This window comes from Thamnophis sirtalis, unplaced genomic scaffold (genome assembly GCF_051295495.1).
Source record: "Thamnophis sirtalis isolate CommonGarterSnake01/CBP01778 unplaced genomic scaffold, rThaSir2_p1.2 scaffold_2, whole genome shotgun sequence".
Taxonomy (NCBI): domain Eukaryota; kingdom Metazoa; phylum Chordata; class Lepidosauria; order Squamata; family Natricidae; genus Thamnophis; species Thamnophis sirtalis.
Window position 1 is genome coordinate 43,200,021 of NW_028261382.1, and position 22,704 is coordinate 43,222,724.

Genomic DNA, 22,704 nt, shown 5'->3' on the forward strand with positions numbered 1-22,704 from the left:
AGAGCCGCAACTGATTTCCTGCTCTGAAAATGTGTCATGTCGCCAAGGCTGGCCACCTGCACAGAACGGGCCTACATTTGGGCTGCAGTAATGTACATGACCACAAGAGGGCAGCAAAGGAATGCCACTGGTTTTAAAATCTCTCTCTGCTGACCTCTGGTGGTTGTCTCTGATTCATGCACCCTGAAATTGATAATCCGTTTTATTTCTTACTGCCAACGTTTTCTTGAAATTTTTGTTATGGAAACTCAGGGATTGTGTTATAAATGGGAATGACATGCCTTAATCTGAATGTGCTATAAGCAGTTTGAAAAGACATCGCTTGGCAGAGTTTATTTTTAATAAATGAAATAATTTTTATAATAAACAAGTTTATTGTTTATCTGCCTTCTTTTGGTATCCCGTTTAAATCTAATTCAGAGCCGGTTTGGTGGTGAATATTATCATTGCTTTTTACATCCAATCCACCAAGTCATTCTGTCTGGATTTGGTATTGAATTTTGACTGCTTCTGATAAATCTACAATTATGATAATATTATAGAGTAGTATCTAATATTCAAGGTTCTTTTTTAAATGATGATATTACAGCAGATCCCCAAACACGCCATCTCAACGAAACTTCATAGAATCACAGAATTAAAATTTAAAATTTGAAAACATCAAGCATCATGTTTAAAAAAACAAAAAAGTATATAAGATAAAAGGTTTTCCCTCGCACATATGTGCTAATCGTTCCCGACTCTAGGGGGCAGTGCTCATCTCCGTTTCAAAGCCGAAGAGCCAGCGCTGTCCGAAGACGTCTCTGAGGCCATGCGGCCGGCATGACTCAACGCCAAAGGCGCACGGAATGCTGTTCTCTTCCCACCAAAGGTGGTTCCTATTTTTCTACTTGCATTTTTTAACGTGCTTTCGAACTGCTCGGTTGGCAGAAGCTGGGACAAGGGAGCTGTGAGAATAACAGAACAAGAGAGTCATAAGAGTTAGGGTTAGCAAATTGGCGATTCCATCTCCCTAAAAAAAAATCAAACCAATCAGAGTTGGAAAGGACCTTAGAGGTCTTCTAGTTCAACCCGCTGGAGACCCTATACCAGTGATGCTTAACCTTTTTGGCCCACATGGCAAAAGTGGAGTGCGCAAGAATCCCGGAAGAGAGCAGCTGGCCGCAGCTGCGTGTGTATTTGTGCAGCTGTCTGGCACGCATGCACCCAAGGGAACTCGGAAGAGCAGCTGGCAATGGCGGATTTTGAGGGAGGAAGGAAGGGAGGAAGGAAAAAAATAGCAGAATAAGAATTGGAAGGGACCTTGGAGGTCTTCTAGTCCAGAAGAAAAGAGGAGGAAGGCAAAAAACGCAAAATAGAAAGACTTGCAAAAAAGAAGAAGGACTAGAAGCAACAGAAAGCAAAGATAGTCCCAATAAAATCAATCAATCAGAATGGAAGGGACCTTGGAGGTCTTCTAGTCCAACCCCATGTTTAAGCAGGAGACCCCAACCGTTTGGGACAAATGGTTGTCCAATCTCTTGTTGAAAACTTTCCAGTGATGAGGAAGGAAGGAAGGAAGGGTTGAAAGAAATAAAGGGCCAACATTATCATGCCTTAATCCCATCCTCCTGGAGATGAAGGGGAGAACTCTTTATTATGTAAAGTGGACTAGCTTGGCCTTTTTAATGGCCCATTGACAAAGTGGGGATGGGCAGGAAGCTACAGGGGACCTATTCTGTCTTTTAAAACATGTTTCTTCCTTTTCACAGCCAGAGAAATATTCTGCCTTTTCAATATTTGCTAGGCTGTTTCATTTTTCTGGGAGGGGGCTGGGTGATAACTTCCTACAGAAGGAAGGAAGGAAGGAAGGAAGGAAGGAAGGAAGGAAGGAAGGAAGGAAGGAAGGAAGGAAAAAATAGCAGAATAAGAGTTGGAAGGGACCTTGGAGGTCTTCTAGTCCAACCCCGTTTAAGCAGGAGACCCTATACCATTTGGGACAAATGGTTGTCCAATCTCTTGTCGAAAACCTTCCAGTGATGAGGAAGGAAGGAAGGAAGGAAGGAAGGAAGGAAGGAAGGAAGGATAGAAAAATATTTTGAGGAAGGAAGGAAAAAATAGCAGAATAAGAGCTGGAAGGGACCTTGGAGGTCATCTAGTCCAACCAACTCCCTGCTCAGGCAGGAGAGAGACCCTATATCATTTCAGACAAATGGTTGTCCATTCAGCCCTTTTTCCATTTTTGGGGGGGGGGTCCCTAAATTTCATGGAAATATTCAGAGAAATATTCTGCCTTTTCAATATTTCCTAGGATATTTCATTTTTCTGGGAGAGGGCTGGGTGATAACTTCCTACAGAAGTTATATATACATACATACATACATACATACATACATACATACATACACACATACACACATATATATACATATATGTTGTATTTGTGCTGATAAATAAAGGTGACTTTAAATACATATACATTATTATATATATATATATTATATATATATATATATATATATATATATATATATATATATATATATATATATATATATATATATATATATATATATATATACACATACATATACATATTATACACACACACACACACATATATACACACATACACATACATATACATATATACACACACAAACACACACACAAATAGACAGGGTTACACGGCTGCGCGCCTGCGTAGTGGAACCAACGACTGCTCCGCCCCTGTTCCTCTTCGCGAACCTTTTAATTCCGTTTTGGAACGCCCGGCGCGTCTCAGCCAATCAGCGGAGAGGAACGCTGCAACATTTCCCCCGCGAGGAAAACCGCAACGTTCCATCCGGTGGCTAAGCGCTCTTGCTCGGGAGGATGTTTTATCACGTGAGTTCACGGGGGTCGTGGGGATGGGCGTCCCGCGTGTACGCGCCGGGACGCGTGCAGGCGGCTCCGACGGCCGGAGGCGGTCCGAAAAAAGCCTGTTTGCGAGCTCGCGTGTCTTTACTGCCGGCCCCAAAGCGCTTTTTTCCTACCCGGGTTCACCAACACGTTCATGTGAATTCAGCTTTTTCTATGCAAATACATTATATAGACTATATAAAGGTTGTTGTTTTTTAAAAAAATGCCACCAGATTCTGGGCTGTTTCTAGCCCGGAAATCGCTTTTTGGATTAAAAAACGTAAGGGTATGTGGTTTGTTTTCATCCTAGTTTATTGGATAAGCCACGATGCTGGAGTAGTAGCAGAAGGAAGATTCAGGGATTAAAGTAGTAGTAGTAGTAGTACCGTAGTAGTAGTATCGTAGTAGTAGTACTGTAGTAGTAGTAGCAGAAGGTACAACCTCACACCTAAAACTTCCGCTACTACTACTATGGTACTACTACTACGGTGGTACTACTACGGTGGTACTACTACTACCACTCCTCCTCCTCCTCCTCCTCCTCCTCCTCCTCCTCCTCCCCTCCTCCTCCTCCTCCTTCTTCTTCTTCTTCTTCTTCTTCTTCTTCTTCTTCTTCTTCTTCTTCTTCTTCTTCTTCTTCTTCAATCCCTGTAGGAAAAAAAACAGGTTGGGGTTTGTTGTTAGGTTGGAATTGAACAATGATTTAAGATGATAAATAAGATGATAATAATTTAAAAAGTGTTACTCCTGGTAGCGCCTGCAGTGCAACGGAAGAAAGGAGGAGGAAGGAGAAAACGCAACATAGATTTGCAAATGGAAGGACTAGAAACAATAGAAAGCAAAGAGAGTCCCAATAAAATAAAATCAATCAATCAGAATGGAAGGGACCTTGGAGGTCTTCTAGTCCAATCCCGTTTAAGCAGGAGATCCTATACACTTTGGGACAAATGGTTATCCAATCTCTTGTTGAAAAGTGGTGGGGAAGGAAGGAAGGATAGAAAAATATTTTGAGGAAGGAAAAAATAGCAGAATAAGAGTTGGAAGGAGTTGGAAAGGACCTTGAAGGTCTTCTAGTCCAACCCCCTTGTTTAAGCAGACCCTATACTGTTTGGAACAAATGGTTATCCAATCTCTTGTTGAAAACCTCCACTGATGGGGAGGGAGGGAAGGAAGGAAGGAAAGAAGAAAGGAAGGAAGGATAGAAAAATATGTTGAGGAAGGAAGGAAGGATAGAAAATATTTTGAAGGAGGGGGAGGGAGGAAGGAAAAAAAATAGCAGAATAAGAGTTGGAAGGGACCTTAGAGGTCTTCTAGTCCAACCCCCTTTTTAAGCAGGAGAACCTATACCATTTCAGGCAAATGGTTGTCCAATCTCTTGAAAAACCCCCAGCGATAAGGAAGGAAGGAAGCTGGCAGCAGATTCGGACAGTGAGACGGTTGGGAGGAAGATGGGCCAGTCCTGGAGTCTGGGAAGGCTCTGAGGAGGGCTCCGTGTCGGAGGCAGAGAGGGGGCCAGGGCCGTCTGGCAATGTTCAGCTGCCTTCGGAGCTAGACAGCAGCGAAGCAGAGGAACAGCTGGAGCCTGTTCCCAGTGTACACATGCGCAGAGCTGCCAGAAGAAAAGAACAGCTCAGAAATCAGGGTTGACTTGGGAGGAAAGCCACAGGTGGACGGTGAATGGCCCCTCCCATGGGACGTAAAAGAGGAGCGAAAGGGGAGGGGGCTTTTGCAAGAGACAATTCGTTTGCTTGTTTGAGGAGTGTGAAGATCTGTCCGTGAATCTCAGAGACTCTGTGCCCAAGTCTTTCCTTGCATTTGGAAAATATTTCCATGGCAGCTTTCCAAGCTAGATAAGGTCTGTGGTCTTAAATACGCCTTTGAAAGACTGTTTGCCAGCTGTCCGTCATGGCTGCAGTGACTTTCTCTCTCTGCATCTTTACGTTTAGATCTCCTTGGAGCATGAAATCCTGTTGCACCCCCGTTACTTCGGCCCCAATCTTCTCAACACCGTGAAGCAGAAGCTTTTCACCGAGGTGGAAGGGACTTGCACCGGCAAGTAAGAAAAAAAGGGAATGAGCGTCTATTTTATCGGGGAAGACGGGTGGTCTGGGCCAGTAGCGGAGAGCGTGAAAATAATGAAAAAGCAGTTTATCCGTCAAACAATTTTCTTAATTGCTTTCCCAGAAGCTGGAATCTGTTTGATATTTATTGAGGGTTTTTAATCCTGCCTTTGTTACTTGATAAGTAACTCGAGGGGTCAAACGTAGTTAACACTCCTTTCTCCTCCTATATTCCCCACAATAACAACAAACTTGTGAGGTGGGTTGGGCTGAGAGAGAGAGATGGATGGGCAGAGTTAGCACTCATGGCCAAGGCGGGACTAGAACTCCCAGTCTCCTGGTGATTGGCCCAAAGTCACCCAGCTGGCTTTCATGTCTTAAGGTAGGAATAGAACTCCCAATCTCCTGGTGATTGGCTCAGTCCCCCAGCCGGCTTTCATGCCTAAGGAAGGACTAGAACTCCCAATCTCCTGGTGATTGCCTCAGTCCCCCAGCCAGCTTTCATGCCTAAGGTGGGACTAGAACTCCCAATCTCCTGGTGATTGCCTCAGTCCCCCAGCCGGCTTTCATGCCTAAGGCGGGACTAGAACTCCCAATCTCCTGGTGATTGCCTCAGTCCCCCAGCCGGCTTTCATGCCTAAGGCGGGACTAGAACTCCCAATCTCCTGGTGATTGCCTCAGTCCCCCAGCCAGCTTTCATGCCTAAGGCGGGACTAGAACTCCCAGTCTCTTGGTGATTGGTCCAATCATATCCAGCTAGTTTTCATGCTTAAGGCAGGACTTGTGATTGCCTAAAAGTCACCCAGCCGGCTTTCATGCCTAAGAAGGGACTAGAACTCCCAGTCTCCTGGTGATTGGTTCAGTCACCCAGCCAGCTTTCATACTTAAGGCAGGACTTGTGATTGGCTCAAAGTCACCCAGCTGGCTTTCATGCCTAAGGCGGGACTAGAACTCCCAATCTCCTGGTGATTGCCTCAGTCCCCCAGCCAGCTTTCACGCCTAAGGCGGGACTAGAACTCCCAGTCTCTTGGTGATTGGTCCAATCATATCCAGCTGGTTTTCATACTTAAGGCAGGACTTGTGATTGGCTAAAAGTCACCCAGCCGGCTTTCATGCCTAAGAAGGGACTAGAACTCCCAGTCTCCTGGTGATTGGTTCAGTCACCCAGCCAGCTTTCATACTTAAGGCAGGACTTGTGATTGGCTCAAAGTCACCCAGCTGGCTTTCATGCCTAAGGCGGGACTAGAACTCCCAATCTCCTGGTGATTGCCTCAGTCCCCCAGCCAGCTTTCATGCCTAAGGCGGGACTAGAACTCCCAGACTCTTGGTGATTGGTCCAATCATATCCAGCTGGTTTTCATACTTAAGGCAGGACTTGTGATTGGCTAAAAGTCACCCAGCTGGCTTTCATACCTAAGAAGGGACTAGAACTCCCAGTCTCCTGTTTTCTAGCCCGATGCTTTAACCACTGCACCCAACTGCTTTCTCTTATCTGAAAATCACAGGGGGGGGAGAGGGGGGGAAAACAGCCAATAATTCCTGGGTGGGAAATTAAAAAAAAAGGGGGGAATTCGCTTTAATATAAGTATTCCCCTCCTGACGTCCAGGTATGGCTTCGTCATCGCCGTAACCACCATCGACAACATCGGGGCCGGCGTGATTCAGCCGGGACGCGGCTTCGTCCTTTACCCCGTCAAATACAAAGCCATCGTCTTCCGTCCATTCAAAGGGGAGGTGGTGGACGCCATTGTGACTCAGGTGAATAAGGTAAGACACCTGGGCCGAGACAGGTGAAGAGGGGCTTCCGGGACCTCCGTGGGGGGAGTTTTCGCTTTTTAATTTCTGCTTTTTTTGCAACCCAGGTTGGCCTCTTCACCGAGATCGGCCCGATGTCCTGCTTCATATCGCGACATGTGAGTGGACCCGTGGGTTGGGGGTGGCGGGGTGTTGGGGGGGGTAGAGGGGTGGGCGATCCCACCTGAAACGGGCCAAAGATTCCCTGCTCGGCGGTTGATTCCAGATCCTTGTTCTCTCCGCAGTCGATCCCTTCAGAAATGGAGTACGATACGAACTCCAATCCGCCCTGCTACAAGACTGTGGATGAGGTGAGTTTTTTCCCCTCCTTCCTGGGGGATTCTGGGAGTTGAAGCCCATCCCTCTTAAAGCATGCTGGCTGGGGGATTCTGGGAGTTGAAGTCCACCCCTCTTAAAGCAAGCTGGCAGGAGGATTCTGGGAGTTGAAGTCCACCCCTCTTAAAGCAAGCTGGCAGGAGGATTCTGGGAGTTGAAGTCCACCCCTCTTAAAGCAAGCTGGCTGGAGGATTCTGGGAGTTGAAGCTCACCCATTTTAAAGCATGTTGGCTGGGGGATTCTGGGACTTGAAATCCACCCTCTTAAAGCAAGCTGGCTGGGGGATTCTGGGAGTTGAAGTCCACCCATCTTAAAGCAAGCTGGCTGGGGGATTCTGGGAGTTGAAGCCCTCCCCTCTTAAAGTGTGGTTGGTAAACACTGTCTTAACCACTGCACCACATTAATTCTTATTGTCTTGATATGATTGTCTGTGGGTTTTTCTGTCTCCCAAACCAGGACATTGTAATCCAGCCTGAGGATAATATCCGATTGAAGATTGTGGGTACCAGAGTGGACAAGAACGACATAGTGAGTTGCGTCATTTGAACGCTGACCCTTCCTCAATCTTATTCTGGCCATACGGGGGTCTCTCCCATTCTGGCAAACTCCTGTCGAAATTGTCTTTTGGGTCTTCCACGACGGAAGGGGACAGAATTCCTGTTCTGGAAATTTGGGATAATATAGGGCCACTTTATAGCAGTTTGAATTAAACCTACCTTCCTTCCCTATTTCTCTCCTTCTTCTGCCTGTCTGCCCCTCTCTCTCTCTCTTTCATTCCTTCCCTCTGTCCTTCCCTTTTTCTCACCTTCCTATCTTCTTCCTGCATTCTTGTTGCTCTTCCTTCTTTCCCTCTCTCCCCGTCCTTCCTTCCTTCCTTCCTTCCTTCCTTCCTTCCTTCCTTCCTTCCTTCCTTCCTTCGCCTGCCTGCCTGTCTCTCTTTCATTTTTTTCTGTCCTTTCCTTTTTCTCATCTTCCTATCTTCTTCCTGCATTTTTGTTACTCTTCCTTCCCTCCCTCCCTCCCCCATTCTTCCTTCCTTTCTTCCTTCTCCTGCCTGCCTCTCTCTCTCTTTCATTCCTTCCCCCTGTCCTTTCCTTTTTCTCACCTTCCTATCTTCTTCCTGCACTCTTGTTGCTCTTCCTTCCCTTCCTCCCTCCCCGTTCTTTCTTCCTTCCTTCCTTCCTTCCTTCCTTCCTTCCTTCCTTCCTTCCTTCCTTCCTTCCTTCCTTCCTTCCTTCTCTCTCCTGCCTGCCTGACTCTCTCTTTCATTCCTCCCTCTGTCCTTTTTCTTTTTCTCACCTTCCTATCTTCTTCCTGCACTCTTGTTGCTCTTCCTTCCCTTCCTCCCTCCCCGTTCTTCCTTCCTTCCTTCCTTCCTTCCTTCCTTCCTTCCTTCTCTCTCCTGCCTGCCTGACTCTCTTTCATTCCTCCCTCTGTCCTTCCCTTTTTCTCACCTTCCTATCTTCTTCCTGCATTCTTGTTGCTCTTCCTTCCCTCCCTCCCTCCCCGTTCTTCCTTCCTTCCTTCCTTCCTTCCGCCTGCCTGCCTGCCTGCCTCTCTCTTTCATTCCTTCCCTCTGTCCTTTCCTTTTTCTCACCTTCCTATCTTCTTCCTGCACTCTTGTTCCTCTTCCTTCCTTCCTCCCTCCCTCCCTCCCTCTTTCCTTCCCTCTTTGTTTTACTGTCTTTTTCTCTCTTTCATCCGCTCTCTTCTTATTTTTCTTTCCGCAGTTTGCCATTGGATCCCTGATGGATGACTACCTGGGTACGTATTCTGAATTCCTTGCCATCTCACTAAGCCTCCTCCCATTTGGGGAGCCGCCTTTTAAAAAGCGGGGTGGGGTTGGAAATTGGGGACAGGACCCAGATCACAAGCGAAGCAGATCAAAAATTTCCGTCACTAAAGCCAGGCAGTGAAATGAGTTTCGCCCCGTTTTATAACCTTCCTCGACACGCTCGTTAAGCGAATCGCCGCAGTTGTTAAAAGTCAGTCCCACGGTTGCTAAGTGAGTCTGGCTTCATTGTTGACTTTGCTTTCCAGAAGGTCCCGAAAGGGAGATCACATCACATCCACACCCCGGACACTCCAACCGTCATCAATTCATGCCTCCCGAATTTTTTTAACATTTTTTTTATTTTAAAACACATAAACACATCAACAAAAACAAACACATGACTTAAAACAACATAGGAACAAGAGGTTCCATCATATATCATACAGCAGTTCCGTATCGGTTTCTTTACAGTTAGTGTTTTCCCTTCTATACATTTCTATCTTGCATTCATGGTCTCCTTATTCGTTATCCATTTTTATGTACTATTCTATATTTATTTATACTTAGCTATAACAAAATATTGTTTACCTATATTGTGCTTTAGATTCTTACTATCATTTATTCTCTTACAATTATAGGTATACATTCACAGAGTTATTCTTTTTCTTTGCCATTCTTATTATTATTCCATTTAAAAGGTTATAATATACAGTTTAAGTTGCTTTGTTTACCATCCCTAGCGCCTGTTGTAACACCACCTTATTTTCCCTTTCTTTTCTCCTTCCCTTCATTCTCTACTTCCTTCCTCCCTCCTTTCTTTCCCCTTCCTTCTTCCCTTACCTCTCCCCTACTCCTACCCTCTCTTCCCCTTCCTACCCTCTCTCCTTCTCTTTCTCTCCCTTCCACCCTCCTCTCTTTCTCTTTCTCTCCCTTCCACCCACCTCTCCTTACCTCTTTCTTCTTCCCTTGCCTCTCCTCCACTCTTCCTCTTCCCTTCCTACTATCTCTCCTTCTCTTTCTCTCCCTTCCACCCTCCTCTCCTTTCCCTTCCTTCTTCCCTCCCTTCTCTACTTCCTTCCTTCCTCATCTCTTTCCCCTTCCTTCTTTCCTTATCTCTCCCATACTCCTACCCTCTCTCCTCTCCTTCCTACCCTCTCTCCTTCTCTTTCTCTCCCTTCCACCCTCCTCTCTTTCTCTTTATCTCCCTTCCACCCACCTCTCCTTACCTCTTTCTTCTTCCCTTGCCTCTCCTCCACTCTTCCTCTTCCCTTCCTACTATCTCCTTCTCTTTCTCTCCCTTCCACCCTCCTCTCCTTTCCCTTCCTCCTTCCCTCCCTTCTCTACTTCCTTCCTCCTCTCCTTCTCCTTCTTTTGATGGGCTGATCACCAAACAACCATTTGGGGCTTACGAAGAAAGGACCAGTTTCCCAGATGTAAATGTTTAACCCTTTGCCTTTCTCCCTCTTCTCCAGGTCTCCTAAACTGAAAGCCCATTTCTTCTGTTCTTCTGGAGTTCTCCTTCAACTCCATGGTCATTCCTCAGTAAAGAAAGGTTGGCTAGCTTGTTTTAGGGGAAAGGGTGACCATTTACAGCATCTCTAATGAGTTGGGAGCGTTTTTGGAGGTCCGTTCCTCTTCCTGTTGTTTCTCGCCGGACTTGAGTATCTTATGTAAGCTCCTTTTTCGGACATTAAACATTTTCTCCTTTTTTGGATGGGCTCCTGTTTCACGTTCCTCCTCCTCCTCCTCTCTGTGTGTTGCACGAAATGACCAACATTGTTAATATTGCAATTTTTTTTTAAAAAAACATTAAATTTATATGCCCCCAGTCTTACTGTGGAGCGACTCTTAGCGGCTTACGACAGCACCAAAAGAATTCAAAACCTTAAAACGAAGGGTCCTTGGCGCTCTCTGAGCTTGGTGGTTTTCTTGCAGACGTTTCGTGGCCCAACTAGGTTTAGATTAGATTAACGGAGTTTGGAAGGGACCTTGGAGGTCATCTAGTCCAACCCCCCCTCTCCCAAGCAGGATGCCCTACGCCATTTCTGACAAACGGCAGTCCAGTCTCTTCTTGAAAGCCTCCAGGGATGAAGCTGAGGGGTCCTTGGTGCTCTCTGAGTTTGGTGGTTTTCTTGCAGACGTCTCATGACCCAACTAGGCAACATCATCAGTGCTAGAAGGGGGAAGGAGGAGGAGGAGGAGAATAATTGTGGGGGTCCTTGGTACTCTGAGCTTGGTGGTTTTCTTGCAGACATTTCATGACCCAGCTAGGTAACTTCATCTGTGCTAAAAAGAGAAAAGGGTTTGCTGCAAATGCTCCTTCCAGCACTGATGATGTTACCTAGTTGGGTCGTGAAACGTCTGCAAGAAAACCACCAAGCTCAGAGAGCACCAAGGACCCCACAATTCTCCTCCTCTTCCTTCCCTGGTATGGAGGCTTTGCAAGGCCCCACATGCACAGTTTTTATGCACACACTAGCCCCAAACATTACTGTTAAGGGGTGTCTCCAATGGGAGACAGAAAATAGTGCAGCGGAATGTGCAGCTAGAGAGAAAGAACGTTGCTAGTAGAAACACACGAATAGAGTCTCAGACACCGCTAGTAAAAACAAGTAGCTTTACTACTGATAATTGCTTCACAAGCAGTGATAGTAGATATTAGTTCAAACTCAATTCAAAGAACAAACAATAGCTTACAGTCGCAGTTCACATTCCAGTCATCAAGCATAGGACAAGCAGAGAGAGAGAGTGAGCTCTCTTGATTTCTTCTTTTAGTAAAGTTAATTCCAGCTGTTAAGTACATCCACGCATTATAACGACCATTTGTTGTTGTATATATATATATATATATATATATATATATATATATATATATATATATATATATATATATATATATATATATATATATATAGCCTACCCAATACTAGGAGTATACTCCCAACAATTACCTTAAAGGGATCTGGTCAGTCCCATGCGCTCTGGCAGGGTTTCCCCCTCCTGTATATGATTCCATTTTTATTTTTATTTTTACAACTTGGGAGATCCCTTAAAAACTCAGTCCTCCTTCGTGGTCGTGAGCCTGGATTCCTTTCGTGATTTATTACACATTTAACGCCTGTTTAACCCACAGTTGAGCACTGCTTCCTGGCCTAGGACTCGATCCTTTTACGGTTTTGTTAGATATTTAAAGGGTTTTTAACCGTCTTCCCCAATTCACCCCTTCCCTGAGCGAAGACTGGATCCTTTTATAGCATAAGTCTTTATTATCGTTGTACAAAAGAAATAGAGCGAAATTGGCTTTAGCCTCCATGGTTCAAAATGATAGCGGAAAACGAAAAAAAGAAAAAAAAACCTATGCGTTTCCGTGATTGTGGTTGTATTTAAAAAGTCATACTTTTATGATTTATTACATATTTAAAGCCTTTTTAACCCGCTCCCCAATTTAGCACCCCTTCCCGGCCTACGAGTGGATCCTTCTTTGCTCTATTAAGGCACTGAATGCCTTTCTAACGCACCCTGCAATTTAGCCCCCCTTCCTACCCCGAAACCGGATCCTTTTATGATCTATTGGGCATTTAAAGCCTTTTTCGATCCCACTCCTCAGAAACTCAGGTTCCCTTTGTGGTCTGGATCCTTGTGTGATTTCTTACATATTGAAAACCTCTTTAAGCCACTGCTCAATTGAGACCCCCCCCTTTCCTGGCTTAAGACTGGATCCTCTTTATATTTGGCATTTTAACCCACCCACCCCAATTTAGCCCCCTTTCCTACCCCTAAACCGGATCCTTTTATGATTTATTGCATTATAACCTTTTTTTAACCCACTCCCCAATTTAGCGCCCTTTCCTACCCCTAAACTGGATCCTTTTATGATTTATTGCATTATAACCTTTTTTTAACCCACTCCCCAATTTAGCGCCCTTTCCTACCCCTAAACTGGATCCTTTTAGGATTCATTGCACTATAAGCCTTTTTTAACCCACTCCCCAATTCAGCCCCCCTTCCTACCCCTAAACTGGATCCTTTTATGATTTATTGCACTATAACCCTTTTTTAACCCACTCCCCAATTTAGCCCCCTTTCCTACCCCTAAACTGGATCCTTTTAGGATTTCTTGCAGTTAAAACCCTTTTTAACCCACTCCCCAATTTAGCCCCCCTTCCTGGCCTAAGACTGGATCCTTTTATGAGCTCTTGAAAGACTTTTTAACCCACTCCCCAACTTAGCTCTCCTTCCTACCCTGAAACCGGATCCTTGTATGATCTATTACACAGAGGTAGCCTAACCCCCCCATCATCCCAGCCAGTAGCTCACCATTCATCCACCTGCCCATCTAACATGGGTGCAGATGGTGAGAGGCAGAGGCTGCAGCCAGATCCCTGAGCAAAGGACCTCCCAGTGGATCTCCCCACAAGGTTTCCAACCAGATCTGTTTTTTGAACCAGTGAGATTCCTCCCAGGGGGAGGTGCACCGTTCCTGGAGGTACTGCAATACCAGGCCGATGCTTGGAGTGGACGGAGCAAGCCCCTATTCCATCTCCCAGTTCCAAAAATCCATTTAATATGTAGTCCTCAAATAGAGGACATATCAGATATTAAACTGATAAGAACAGATACTACACTTGATCTTAGCCAAAAGGCCGAGAAGCGATACTGGAGCCTGGCGGATGAGGCCCGAGACTCCCGTGCGGAGGATCCTCCAGGTTTCGGGGAGCACGACTGGGTTGCAAAGAGATCCCAAGGGATCAATTTGGCCCAGGGCTTGGCTTCGGCTGGACTGCAACAGCATCTTCCGTGGGGGGATTTGGGGGTGAAAAGGGGGGGTTCTCTCACCCCTCTGTGCATTTCCCAGCATGCCATCTGGCTGTCTGGGTGGCCATTGGTGGAACATTTGCATAGAGTGAGTCAGCCTCTCCTTCACTCTCCTCCCCTGTCATTCCTCAGCTGGCCTAGGGGGGGCTCTAGCACCCCCCTCCACCTGCAAAAGGCGCCTGGCGGGCAGAGATGGGCTGGAGGGTGTGGGGGCGGGGGCTCTGCTGCGGCTTCTCCTAGAGGAGACCCACCAACCCAGCATGGTGGGCCCAGATGTCCTCTCCCCGCTCCCCTCCCTCGGCAGCTGCGTTTGGGCATCATATGGGCACTTCAGTCCCCAACATCCATGCCACCTTCCTGGCTCAGTGGGGTCTTGAATTACGGAAGTGGGGGAGTTGCGGCAGGATGTATTTGGGGAGGAAGGAGTAAGAAGAAAAAGGGAGAATGCGAAAGAGGAAAGAGATTTAAAAACAGAAAGGAAGAAAAGAAAAAAGAAAGTAAAAATAGGGAGGGAGGAAGAGGAACGAAGGAAAGAGGGAGGGAAGGAAGAAAAAGGAAGAAAAGGGAGGGAGGAAGAGGAACAAAAGATGAGTAGGAAAGAGGGAGGAAGAGGAAGGAAAAAAGGAAAGAGGGAGGAAGAGGAAGGAAAAAAGGAAAGAGGGAGGAAAGGAAGGAAAGGGAAGGAGGGAGGAAAGAGGGAGAGGAAGGAAAGATCAGAAGGAAAGAGAGAGGAAGGGAGGGGAGGAAGAAAAAAGGAGGGAGAGATGGAGGGGGAGAAAAGGTGAGAAGGAAAGATGAGCAGGAAGGGAAGAAAAAAGGGAGGGAAGGAAGGAGAAGGGAGGGAGGGGAAGGAAGAGAAAGGAGGAAAAGACAAGCAGGAAGATGGGTCCTAGGAAATACACTGGGTTAATTTGCCATCCATTCCAAGGTTCCAACCCTTGGGCTCCATTGTCGTCGTAACTCGAGGACTCTCTGTGCTGGGTCTCAAGTCAGTTTAGTCATGTGATTCAGGTTATCAAAACTAGAAAGCGGGAGGTGGTGAGTTCTAGTCCTGCCTTAGCCGTGAAGGCTGGCTGGGTGACTTGGGAGCCATTCCTCAGTTCAGTCCGCCTCACAAGGTTGTTGTGGGGATAATAGGAAGGTGTGTTTGATGTGTTTACCACCTCAAGTTATTTGTAAAAATAAAAGCAGGAGACAAATAAATAAATACATTTTCTCTAATTATAGTATCCATTGAGTGGAGTCGTGGCCTAACAATCAGGAAGCTGTGGGTTCAATCCTGTGAAGATGCAGATATTTCTCTCGGCACAATGAGAATATATCTGCTGAACAAAACTCCTCCTTGGCAACAGGTACGGCATCCGGCCAGTAAATACATAGCTAGCTCCATTGTTGCCCACTCTGCAAGGGATTATTGGGGTCGATAAATGGGGTCAATATAGTATCCATTGAGTATTAAACAAAAGCTTCTTGCTTTATTCTCCAAGATGGTTGTTGTGTTCAAGAAACCATAAATCAGAATTAGTGGTTTGTCTATGAATCAACCAAATACCCCTTCTGTTAAGGCATCAAGGTGCTTATTTACTTGCTACAATCTTTAATGTTTTGTGTCATGGAAACGCAGTCATTGAAACAGTACCTTGAATGTGTTTTAATGAATTCAGCGGAAACCTGAGCTTTTAAAATTTACTTTATTATACAGAAATGAAACAGAAAGCCATCTACATAAAAGAAAACTCAAGACAATAAAAATGTGTCAATTTACAAATTTTAAATTAATTAGATTAAATTGGGCCTTAATCAGGGGTATACACTGAAGAAAGTTCGATTCTCAAACTATATTCAATTATTAGGTGAAGGTTCCCCTCGCACATATGTGTTAGTCGTTCCCGACTCTAGGGGGTGCTGCTTATCTCAGTTTCAAAGCCGAAGAGCCAGCGCTGTCCGAAGACGTCTCCGTGGTCATGTGGCCAGCATGACTTAACACCGAAGCCACACAGAACGCTGTTCCCTTCCCACCAAAGGTGGTTCCTATTTTTCTACTTGCATTTTTATGTGCTTTCGAACTGCTAGGTTGGCAGAAGCTGGGACAAGGAACGGGAGCTCACTCCGTTACGTAGTGCTAGGGATTCGAACCGCCGACCTTTCTGATCAACAAGCTCAGTGTCTTAAGTCACTGAGCCACAACATCCCTTAATAATCAATCATTATTAGTAGGTGCCAAATCTAAGTGGTGTAGGATGCCAGCTTTGAGATTTACTGATTTTTTTAAAAAAGGACATCATCACATTTGTTTTTAAAAAATGTAATTATTGGCAACAGCTTTGAATAACTCAAAAAGTACATCTAGGGACAGGGAAATAAATACATCAAATTAATACACTGCAGATTTATTTTTCCGACAGTCTTTGGAAGTCACTTGTGGGTTTCCTTTCCATTTTGTTTGCCGATCTTCATTGTTCTTGGTTACACCTCAATCTTGTCCAAACCTTTGCCAAAAGAAAAGAGAATTAAATTAGCAAAATAGCGACATCCTAACACAATGTGCTCAGACCAAGAAGCCACATTTTCTACCCCCCCAAATATCTCACCCCTTTGTAACCGAGTCGCATAAATGAAGTCATTTCCCCAAACATACGTCCATCGATTATCCAAATAAAAATTTTTACTTGCAGGTTTTCACTCGGCGTTTAACCTTTTCCTTAATCCAGTGGTGGGATTCAAATAATTTACCAACCAGTTCTCTACCCTAATGACCAGCTGGGTAGGCGGGGCTCGGTGGTCATGTGGGCGTGGCCAAGTCAATGTCACTCAGGTCGATGGGCACTTCGCCTTAGTTGTTACAATGGTAATAAGGGTTAACCGGAGAGGCAGTTTCTGTAAGCAGGGCAATAAATATTAAGCTAGAAACAACACCAGAAAGTTTCCTTCCTGCCTTCCTTACAGGATTAGCCCTGTAAAGTGGGAAAAAAACAAGATTTCTTCCAACAACCGGTTCTCCGAACTGCTTAGAAAGTTACCAACCGGTTCTCCCGAATAGGTGCGAACCGGCTGAATCCCACCACTGCCTTAATCCATCCTTCTGTTTGTCAGCCAGGAATGTTTTATTATGTTGCTCTAAATCAGAGTCCCTTAGGGGAAGACAAGTGGTGTAGAAATTTAATAAATAAACTTAGAAGGGATGGATAAAATTTGCCTTATAGTCTTTGGCTTACAAATGTTTCTTTTAGTGACCAAGGCTGCAACAGCATTGGGGAAAAAAAGGGACTTTTGACCATTTTTTCACTTATGACTGTTGCAGCATCAAAATTCAGACTCCCTTTTTTTTGAAAAGTTTTGTTTTAATTAAACAAAAACACACACAAAAGAATCATCCTTGGTTACATCTTATAGAAAGCGTGTCGATTGGTTTCAAATACATTTCGTGCAGTTTCTTCCACAATCATTACATATACTTCATTCAAATTGAATTGCACATTTTAAATAAATAAATAAATAAATAAAAATTCAGACTCCTGCCCATTGACTCAATTTTATGACGGTGGCAGGGTTCCGTGAACAGTAGAGAAACAGGTTCACTGGCAGCATCCCCATGAGGAAGGGATGAAAATTCAGACTCTTGGCGTCTGACTCATGTTTATGACGGCGGCAGTGTCCTGGGGTTACGGATCCCCCCTTTGTGACCGGCTGACAAGTCAACGAGGGAGCCAAATTCATTTTACAGATGTGTCACGAGCTTAACTGATTCCCTTAGCAACAGCAGGTCGTAAAATGAGACGAAGCACACAACTGTCTTGTTTAGCAACAGAAATGTGGTCATATGCCGAGGACTACCTGTACGTTAAGGGGGAATCAGCCATGTCCCAGTGCTTGAGGATAGAACCAGCGGATGGGAAAACTGCTGGCACCGAAGACATGACATTGGGTAGGATTTCTTTACCTCCGCACATTACAGAAACGGGTACAGGAAAACCCGATACTGCCAAGAAAAAGGAGGCTTTGATATTTTTAGGAAGAAGGAAAAAAAGAGAAAAGGGAAAAAGAGAGAAAAGGGAATATAACATCTTGCGAAGGAGAAAAGGCGGCTTTGATTTTTCAGAAAGATGGGAAAAGGAGAAAAGAAAGAAAGAGAATGTAACATCCTGCCAAGAAAAGGAGGCTTTGATTTTTTTAGGAAGAAAGAAAAAAAAGAGAAAAGGGAAAAAAGAGAAAGAAAGAAAAGGGAATATAACACCTTGCGAAGAAAGGGAAGCTTTGATTTTTCAGAAAGATGAAAAAAGGAGAAAAGGGAAAAAGAGAGAAAGAAAAGAGAATATAAGATCCTCCCAAGAAAGGGAGGGCTTGATTTATCAGGAAGAAGGGAAAGAGACAAAGGAAGGAAGAGGAAGAATGAAAGGGAGGGAAAGAATGAAGGGACAGGAAAAAAAAGGAAAGAGAATGAAAGGAAGGAAGGTGAAGAAAGAAAAAAAGAATGAAAGAAAAGGGAAAGAAAAGAAAGTGACAGAAAGCGAGGAAAAGAAGAGGAGAAAGGGAAAGAAAGGAAAAAAATGGAAGGAAGAGAAAGATAAAAGATAGAAGGAAAAGACAGGAAGGAAGAAAGGGAGAAAAAGAGAGAAAGACTATTAATTAATAAAACCGGGAAAAAGACCAGCTCTCTCCAGAGCAGGGTAAAATCGAGCTCTTGTCTTGAATCCAAAGAGAAGCACGGGCTAGGGATCCACTCGATCCCTTTGGAAAGAAAAGAGACCTACCTCGCTTTCCTTCCTCTCTGCAGGCAGCAACCATTTCCAAAAGAAAGGCAGGTCGCCACGTGGTCCATTCATAAATACTCCGAGACAGAGCCCTCCCCCATGCCCATTCTGATTGGCCGCTTTGTTTGGACCAATCAGGATGTGGCGTGCGTCTGTGTCACGTGATCCGCGGCGTCTACCCGGAAATTAAAACCTAAGGGGCCACGTGGTTTTCAGCATGGTGGCTCCTTCCGGGAAGATTAACCGGCCGCGGACGGTAATTCTAACATATTTAATATTTTTTAAAATGATTATTTCTTATGGGCCTTGGGTTAGGGGTATTATTTATTCATTTATTTAATTAAAGGGTATTTTTTACTTCTTAAAAAAATTAAAGAGTTTATTATCTATTTTAATTTCTATCTGTTCTTTTCTTCTTTCCTTCCTTCGTTCTCTATCTGAATTCCTCTGTTCCTTCCTTTCTTCTTTCTGTTTTCCTTTATCTCTCTCTCAATTGCTATCTCCTTCCATCCATCCATCTATCATCTATCATACCTTCCTCCCAACCCCTCTATCTATCTATCTATCTATCTATCTATCTATCTATCTATCTATCTATCTATCTATCTATCTATCTATCTATCTATCTATCTATCTAATCAATTTTTCCTGCTCTCTTTCTCCATCATACCTTCCTTCCTCCCCCATCTTTATATCTATCTATCTATCTATCTATCTATCTATCTATCTATCTATCTATCTATCTATATCAATGTTTCCTGCTCTCTCTCTTTCTCCATCATACCTTCCTTCCTCCCCCCATCTATCTATCTATCTATCTATCTATCTATCTATCTATCTATCTATCTATCTATCTATCTATCATCCTATCATTATCTCTATCTTACATCTATATATATCTTCTGTGTCTCTGTCTATCATCTGTCTGTCTGTCTATCTATCTATATTTATCATCTGTCATCTATCTTACAACTATGTATATCTTCTGTGTCTCTGTCTATCATCTGTCTGTCCACCCATCTATCTAATCTCTAGATGTTTACCCCAAGCGTGTTTAAACTCAGTTACTGATGCCTCTGACCCACTAACTTCTAGTGGAGGTTAAACACGCTTGGGATAAAGGCATGTTTGATGTGCCCAACTGCCATTTTTCTGCGGTTTATTTTATTTTTATGGCGGTGGCTCCTTGTAAAGGCTTCTTGTTCTCTTGTGTCAGGAGCTGCGGAAAAAACTCTTCAAACGGCGCCGTGTCCTGAGCAAGGAGAAGAGAAAGAAACACCGGATTGTGGGAGCTGTGGTGGATGAAGATCTTATCACCGTGCATCACCTGAAAAAGCGATCGTGAGTCGTGTTCGCTTTGGTTGGTTGTTTATTTCTGGGGAGGAAAAATGTGCAAGCCAATTAAATGCTGTAATACAAAACTCTCAAGTGACCTGGGGAATCCTGGGAGTTGAAGTCCACCCATCTTAAAGGCTGCTGCCTGGGGGATTCTGGGAGTTGAAGTCCATCCCTCAAAATATGCTGGTTGGGGAATTCTGGGAATCGAAGTCTACCCACATTAAAGTTGGTGAGGCTGAGAAGCAGTGATTTAGAAGAACATTTTTTTTTCTAAATTCCCGAATTGACCTCAAAATATTTCTTCTCTATTTGTAATTACCTTCTTCTCTTCCAGATCTAGTTCACGGGCAAATATTACTCTCTCGGGAAAGAAGAAGAGGAAACTGCTGAAACAAATTCGTCACGCCACTAAGGCAAAAGCAGAAATGCAGGGTAAATTTTCTTCTCTCTAGTTGGGGAAAAGAATGTGGCCTTGCATCGTTCATAGAAGATGGAAGATAGAAATGTTCTGTTCTTCTCTCTTGTGATCAACGCTTAATGGTTGCCTTTAAAGCAATTCAGAAGATTCTTTGATTTTGTTATACTTCCTTTTTTTCTTGTGATAGTAGAGTAGTGTGAGATGCAGGAATAAAAATAAATCTCTTTGATTCTGGAGTTTATAAAGGGCTACGTAGATTGAGGAGAATTGGATAATAAAACAACAGAGAAGTAAGGAAGAATAAACACACAAGGAAAACATGGGGTGGCTAAGAACAAATTCTAAACTGTCATGATGTTTTTTTGTTTTGCTACCTGTGCTTATATTCTAAGACATACAGTCGGCTGATTCTTCTCTGTAAGCCCACTACGCATGTCCCTTTCTCCTTCTCTTTCTGTTTTCCTGCCATGAGGAGGTAGGCTAGAAACTTTACCAGAATGTAGTTATTAGCCAGTAAGTTTGTTATTTATTTTACAATAAAAATGTGTTTTCTTAGAATCTACCTCGGGTTTATTTTACTTAATCGTAAGGTATACTCCAAGGAAAACCACGATTCACCCCTCATCAAATACAGGGCTGGATTTACAACCCTCACCTAAACGTATCCATCTTCTTAGCTGGTTTATTAAAAAGCAGGGTTTTATTGTAGAATACAATTTCCGTTTTGTCTCCCAGTTATTCCATCCTTCTTGGATCATTTAGAATTGTAAGATTGGAAAGATCTTCTAAAGTCATCCATCCTAACATTTCCAATCAATGAAAACTTCAGATCGTCCTCGACTTATGACTACTTGTTTAATTAGGGTTCAAAGTTATGACCGTGCTGAATAAAGTGACTTACGACTGGTCCTAAAAGTTAACAACTGTCACAACAGCTCCGTGGCCACCTGATTGCAGTTTACATGCTTGATAGTCATCTCAAATTTACGATGCTTGCAGTCATTGTGATTCGACCTCTGGCACAGTCTACAGGGGAATTTGGATTTTTCTTTATGGCTGTATGACTCGCTTAAGGACCATGTCACTTGCTGACCAAAATTCACAATTTGGATTGTAAATCGAGGGTTGTTTGTACTTCAACCACTCGCTGGAAATTGGATCAGAGAAAATGCAGAAGAGGGTAGCTTTGTGTCTTGAAGAACGTGCTGACTTTTCACTGTTTCCATCTTTCCTTTTTGTACAGTTGATGTTTCTCCAGCCCGGGGTGGAAAAAGGAAGAAGAAAAAGGAGGAGGTAACTCCAAAAGACTGTCCAGATGTTGAGATGGTGGCAGCTGACGTGACACCAGGATTGGAAAGCTGAACCTCTGGCTTCTGAAATCTTGAAAACCAGTTTCTTTTCTCTTTCTCAGCCTACTAGGGACAGGATTTCTAGTCGGGGTAGGGCTGGGGAGGGGGGAGGGGGATAGGAGGAAAAAAGACAGGTAACCAAAAACTAGAAAAATCAGCTTTTGAACTAGTTTAGCTCCATAAAGTTTGTTTGCTTTTAACAAGGAATTTAAAACCCATCGGACCACGCTTTGAGACGGTGAGACTGGTCCCTTTTCCTTTTTGCGAGCAGCTCCCAATTCCTGAATTTGAGGAGTTACGAAATTGTTTAAAGTTTAAAGCTAGTCTGAAGTTAAAAGGGGTGTTTGATAAGACAGAAGCTTTACATGTAAGATGTGGGTGGTAGTTTTAAGAACCTCAGTGGCCGTGCCAGATTATGGCACAAATACCTGGAACTGTTCATGTATATAGTTAATCTGCATATATGTGAAACACCAACTTTTTTTCAGCGTTGGCAACCAATTTCAGTTGAGACATTTCTGCTTTCACGTGTTCAAATTGTGTTCTGATCCATATAATAAACTGTCAAAAAAAACCTGTTTCTTGCGTTACTATTTTATTTTTGTGTTGTGAGGAGGAAGGAAAAGAATATGGCTAGTTGGTACATTGTGTTAAGGCATAGTGCATTTGACAGTGGCTATCATCTAAACACAGTTAAAACTATGACATGGGAGCCAGTTATGTGCAGAAAACCATATTGACTGGTCTTGCCTGGAGTCAGAACAGCTTGAATGCACAAATTGACCACACTGTGACCGGATATGAAGATGCCGACGACACTTGTCAGAACCACCTTAAATTCCCTCACACACAGCACTGGCATGCATAAGAATATGATGTAAACTTGTTTTTTAAAAGGCATCTTTGGTTTGCGTTAAAACAACTTCAACACACGCAATGTTCTGATTGCACCACAAACGCAGTAGTCATCCTTAACTTTCACAGAGGCACTGAGTTTTATAAATAGGAGCATGATAATGTAGAATAATCCTATCCAAGGACCAGTGGGTTTCAAAAAAATTTGGAACCTCTTCTGTAGGTGTGGCCTGCTTTCCGGGTCCACTGGTGGAACCTCTTCTAACCGGTTCCGTAGATTTGACGAACCCGATTCTACCGAATAGGTGCGAACTGGTACAGAATTTCATTTTTA

The 22,704-nt window shown here is 44.0% G+C and overlaps 2 protein-coding genes and 2 non-coding genes across 4 annotated transcripts; 2 read left to right on the top strand and 2 right to left on the bottom strand.

Annotated features, from left to right (window-relative positions):
* Positions 1 to 2,728: 2,728 nt before the first annotated feature.
* POLR2G (RNA polymerase II subunit G) lies at positions 2,729 to 10,556 on the top strand. Its single transcript, XM_087705188.1, has 8 exons — positions 2,729 to 2,865; positions 4,827 to 4,936; positions 6,548 to 6,707; positions 6,803 to 6,853; positions 6,980 to 7,045; positions 7,527 to 7,598; positions 8,801 to 8,834; positions 10,317 to 10,556. The coding sequence occupies exons 1-8, from the start codon at positions 2,854 to 2,856 to the stop codon at positions 10,328 to 10,330; spliced, it is 519 nt and encodes a 172-aa protein (XP_087561314.1). The 5' UTR covers positions 2,729 to 2,853; the 3' UTR covers positions 10,331 to 10,556.
* Positions 10,557 to 13,308: 2,752 nt separating this feature from the next.
* LOC148048701 (U2 spliceosomal RNA) lies at positions 13,309 to 13,499 on the bottom strand. The gene has a single exon (XR_015695744.1). It is a non-coding gene; the product is annotated as a U2 spliceosomal RNA (small nuclear RNA).
* Positions 13,500 to 17,515: 4,016 nt separating this feature from the next.
* On the bottom strand, positions 17,516 to 17,656 carry LOC148048702 (small nucleolar RNA SNORA57). The gene has a single exon (XR_015695706.1). It is a non-coding gene; the product is annotated as a small nucleolar RNA SNORA57 (small nucleolar RNA).
* Positions 17,657 to 18,613: 957 nt separating this feature from the next.
* On the top strand, positions 18,614 to 22,061 carry CUNH11orf98 (chromosome unknown C11orf98 homolog). The gene is made up of 4 exons (XM_087705189.1): positions 18,614 to 18,666; positions 19,627 to 19,751; positions 20,083 to 20,180; positions 21,410 to 22,061. The coding sequence occupies exons 1-4, from the start codon at positions 18,628 to 18,630 to the stop codon at positions 21,526 to 21,528; spliced, it is 381 nt and encodes a 126-aa protein (XP_087561315.1). The 5' UTR covers positions 18,614 to 18,627; the 3' UTR covers positions 21,529 to 22,061.
* Positions 22,062 to 22,704: the final 643 nt, after the last annotated feature.